Genomic DNA, 4939 nt, shown 5'->3' with positions numbered 1-4939 from the left:
CCAAACATATATGTTTTCGTGTTATAATTTGTAGTCATTCTAAGAACAAAAAAGGCATAATTTATATTTATTTCCCAATTTTTTATGATGGTTATGAGATTGGTTAAATTGATCAAACCTCTACAGATATTCATTAGTGAAAATAACAGATAAAATATAAAGTTCAAGAAACATTTGATAACTGTCACAGATGTTATGAAGATTTTGCATATGAAATTTGAAAATTTTTTGATGCATAAAAGTATTATTAATTTTAAAATGTTGGATAGGCATTATGTGAAAAGAAAAAAGGCACAAAAAAAACATTGTTTAACAAACCTGAAGAATTAATAAAAAAAATATGATATTTTGCATATGTGAAAGCCTTGTAATGTTTACTGATAATCTGCCAAATTTCATGAACATATGCATACTAGTTTAAAAGTTATAGCATGAAAACTATAACATAAACAATATGCCAACCACACTGTATCTACCATATCCAGTGCTGATGAGGTTTTTTGCCCAGTATCACAGTTTGTCTGGATGATGGTAATATGATTGACATAGTTGTGGTTTATGTGCCACATATATCACAAGTTTTCATAAACCACAACTGTTATGGTGTGAACCAGATTAAGCAAGTGAATTGTAATCATTAACCTTTTTTTATTTACCTTTACTATCATTCACAAGAACTGGAAACCATCAAATGTCAAACTAATACTGTGCTCTCAGGAGCTTACTTATGATCTTTTTATAATGTTGTTTAAAGTACATGCTGAATATTTGTCAGGCTGAGGGAATTCTTAGGAGTATAATTACCATACCATGACTACAGAGTAAGATTTCATAATTACTGGTGGTTAGTGCATGTTTTTTGTTATTTTATGTTATGTTATGTTATTTGTAGATTTATGGACAAAATTATATTTGTCAGGAACTATGAAGATGTAGAACATCTTTTAATAAATTTTGTAATGAGAATTAATTATTGAGAATTAAAAAAATATGATCCAAGATCAGTAATGGTTTAGTCAAGATCACAATGAGACGTCTTCATTTTGTTGTCATGGTAGGGTAACTGCAGGTATATTATTTTATAGCAAGGGTTGGTGATGTTTTTCTATTGGGTGCCATTTATCAATATTCAAAATTTAAGACTCTTTGCACATGCCATCATTTTCTTTTAATGTAGGTTACAATATTATAATTTTTTGCATATATTATGATTACCTAGTTAGTAGTTTATAATAATAAGTTAATATGGTATACTGCCACTGTAATAAGGTAGTTCTCAGAGGTGTTTTTTGTTTCTTTTTTTTTGTCAAAATATACTTTTTGTATTTTTCTTCTGTGAATTAGCATGCCTTAGGTTGCCGACCCCATTATACCGTACGAGGTGTTTATTTTTGTATTAATTACCAATAAAGCTGAAAATAGGTCAAATTACTATGTTTTAAATGATTGTTAATTAAATTTACTTGATTAGTGACTGACAAATTAGGATATAATCAAATGTTAGCAATGTATGAATTTATTTTAAACATTGTAAGGAGGTTAAAGCTTATAGCACTTCAAAATATAGTATGTGAAATTTAAAAGCCAAAATTGAAATAAAGAAAGAGTTACTTTTGCATATTAAGTTGTAAATATGTAGTCACAGGTTACAGTGTCTACTAGAGGTACATATGTAACTAAGATTGTATTTTAAGACATTTTATCATATTTATTTTTTCTCAAGTATTTTGTAAATAACATTGAATTTAATTGATTTTTTGGTATTAAATAATAGTTTGTATTCTTAGTTACTTATCCTAATTATTGAAGTGAAAAATATTAGTTGTATTAATGTAAGAGTTTTTAATTAATTCTTTTATTGTTATTAATAGGCTCCAGATGGACACATTTTCCTTGAGTCATTCTCACCTGTATACAAGCATGCTCATGATTTTTTGATAGCAATAGCTGAGGTGAGAAGAACATTTTTTCCATCTGTCAGATATATGATTTCAGTTTCAGGCCTTCATAGGCACAGAATTTTGATGTTTTTAATCTCATACACAAGAATTATGAAAAGTGTTCCTCACTTAAATTTGAAATATTTTCTATTTTGTATCACTTCACTGTCTCCTCAGCTTTGTGATTCTGTTTGGCTCCTGTGATGATACTCTAAGTTTGATTATACCTAAAAAAAAAGAAATCTTCCTTCTTGTAACATGAAACTGTGCTTAGGTGATCTCATTCATGTTTTTACCTCAGCAATTGTCCTAGACATCATTCTACACTTTGTGCTGGGGCTCAATGAAAAAGCAATGTTCTCTGAAAGTGGATAATGCATACCATCAGGTGGCAAGTGATGCCTTGGCAGGTTCCTTTTCCCGCATCTACACATACATCCTGGTTTATAATTTTGAGACATCTGTGATGTGATGATCATTTTCTAACTAATGTCTGATAACTCTGACCTGGATGGGGGTATGCTCTACAGCTTCATTTTTGCCTTCTCTTACTTCCTTATACAGTATTCCCATTGCAATGTCTTCAAATTGCTGAGCCCACTCCATCTTCAGGACCACTTGTCTCTTTTAGATTCTCCCTGGGATCAGGCCAACTCTGTGCAGGTACTTAGTTAGCCATGATCACGTTCTGCCCATTCCTGTGACACTTCAGGCTCTTTTGCCTTTCCCTCTCTTATATCTCAGGTGAAGAGTATATCCTTGTTGAGACTAGATGTGGTTTCCCATGGGTGTGCCCTTACAGAACCCTTTCATTGGGTGTCACACTCCATGGGCTTCCCTTTGGGCACTTTCTGTAGAGAACTCATCTAGGTAAATTTTTGTACTGCCCCTCCACCTAGGATTCTAGCATTTCTGTGTAAAGAGGAGAGTTATTGTTTTGGAAGTTACCAATTTCCTAATCTGCAAATGTATTTCTGATATATATACTCTTCACACATTCCCACCCAATCTCTCCACTTCTGGTGCATTTTTTTCCTTGCCTCATAAAAGAATGAAGTTGTCACAAGTGTAAGTGCAGAGGAGAAGTTATTGTGCATAGAGGTTGTGTCACCCTCCTATTGGTGGAGAGCTATTGTTTCATAATGACATAATCATTTGCCAGTGCAGTTTATGTTAAACATGTGAATTTAGACAGGAGTTAGCTCAAGGCTAGTGGTATGCAAATCTCAGGCAGACGCGTGAGGAAATAGCATTTCTGTGTGTAGACGTGAATATCTATTGGAAATATATTTTCAGGTTAAGAAAATTTTAACTTTAGAAATAGTATTGTTTTTTCAATAATGCAATCAATAGTAAGAGTATAGGATGATCCAGACATTGTTAGTATGATATTGTTTCAAACTATTGTTAAAGAAACAGAATGCTATAGAAATACATATTTATTTATACATACAATAATTCTATGTATTATATGACAAGTTTAAAAAAGAATACATTAAGGACATGGCATTAGTATACTTCATGAAATATGAGGATATTTTTTACGAATAAAGTAAAAAGGATGTATCATCATGTTATAAAATTGTTTCATATTAATCAAGCACGAATACTGTTAGCTAAAACTAAAATTGGTATAATTAGCAAAAGTACTTTTCATCCATTTATCCTGAGTCTGTAACATTTTTCAAAAATATAGGATTAGTTGAGGAAGAAAAAAGTCGTGTAAGATTTTCAAGCAACATAAAAGAAAATTCGTGTACTCTGCATAGTTAATTTATTAGAAAGGTCAAAAATCACTTAAGTGCTTAAGTATTCACTTCTAACATTTTCCTGTTATAGACAACAGTGAGCTTTAAATGTGATTTTAATACTTTAGCAAGAGCTTTTAGACCTTTTAACAGATTTTACCTAGTTATTTTTAATGACATTTTAAGGCTAGTCTCATAATTTGTCTGTTATCTTTGTAGCCAGTTTGCAGACCAGAACATATCCACGAATACAAGCTTACAGCCTACTCTCTTTATGCTGCAGTGTCTGTGGGTTTGCAAACTAGTGACATCATTGAATATTTAAAGAGGCTGAGTAAGACATCCATTCCAGAGGGAATTGTTGAATTTATCAAGGTAAGAATTGTTTTTATGCTTTGTGAATTTTAACCCTTTTGAAACGAGTCACAGGTGAAAGGCCATGCCATCTCATTTGTTGACTCGCATTCAAAATTTTATTGAACTACTATTTCATGAATTTATGTAAATAAGTTTTTGGTATCCAACTTGAGATTATAATTAAAATTTTAGAACTATACATTACTCAATTTGTTAATTAAAAAGTAGATATTAACAAAACACAGATAAACATCAATTTTGTGTGTCATGTGGTATGTTGAATGCAGCACTGGTTCAAAATAGATGTTTGTGAAGTCAAAATACTAAGTGTATAGTTTTGTATGAATTAGAAACTCAAATTACATATATGGACAAGCCAGAATATAAAATAAGTGACACCCTGCTCACCTCTTTCTACTTTTTGGAAATGCTCCTTCATATACACTTACTTCTATTTATGACATGAATAACCAATCGGAAGCTCAGAATGTCCCCCTAGTGGTTTTTCTCAGCCTTTCTAACGTTCCTTCCACAATTTCTTTCTTTTGAATCAAGATTTCAATGATGTAGGTGTCTTTAGTCTGCTTGAAATTTCATATTTTTTTAGACCAAAATACAGCTTAGTTACTAAGTTGATAAATTATAATAGAATTCTATGGTATTGATGTTGTAATTTATGATTTTTTAATTATTCAAATGTATGTATAAAACATAAAAAAAATATTTTGTTTCATATTCTCTATGTGCTAATTTTTTAAAGGCTCAGCAACCTACACCAAGCAGCAACCAAGTACAAAGGTATTAACTATCAGAGGTAATTGTTTGCTTTACTTCTTTAGTTACTGTTCTATGTTTTAGGAAATATAACTTTAAGAACTTATTTCAAAATAGCAA

General features: G+C 31.0%; 1 protein-coding gene across 1 annotated transcript in view; it reads left to right on the top strand.

Annotated features, from left to right (window-relative positions):
• Positions 1-4939, top strand: part of LOC106478203 (DNA excision repair protein haywire-like) — a 38885-nt gene that overhangs the window by 7396 nt on the left and 26550 nt on the right. The window contains exons 4-5 of the mRNA XM_013938764.2: positions 1872-1952; positions 3908-4063. Coding sequence (XP_013794218.1) covers positions 1872-1952; positions 3908-4063 — 237 coding nt within the window. The remainder of the gene's footprint in view (positions 1-1871; positions 1953-3907; positions 4064-4939) is intronic.

The sequence above is a fragment of the Limulus polyphemus genome, unplaced genomic scaffold, assembly GCF_000517525.1.
Source record: "Limulus polyphemus unplaced genomic scaffold, Limulus_polyphemus-2.1.2 Scaffold0, whole genome shotgun sequence".
In the NCBI taxonomy this organism is placed as follows: domain Eukaryota; kingdom Metazoa; phylum Arthropoda; class Merostomata; order Xiphosura; family Limulidae; genus Limulus; species Limulus polyphemus.
The sequence above is the reverse complement of the archived record's forward strand: the minus strand, read 5'-3'. Positions and strand labels throughout refer to the sequence as shown.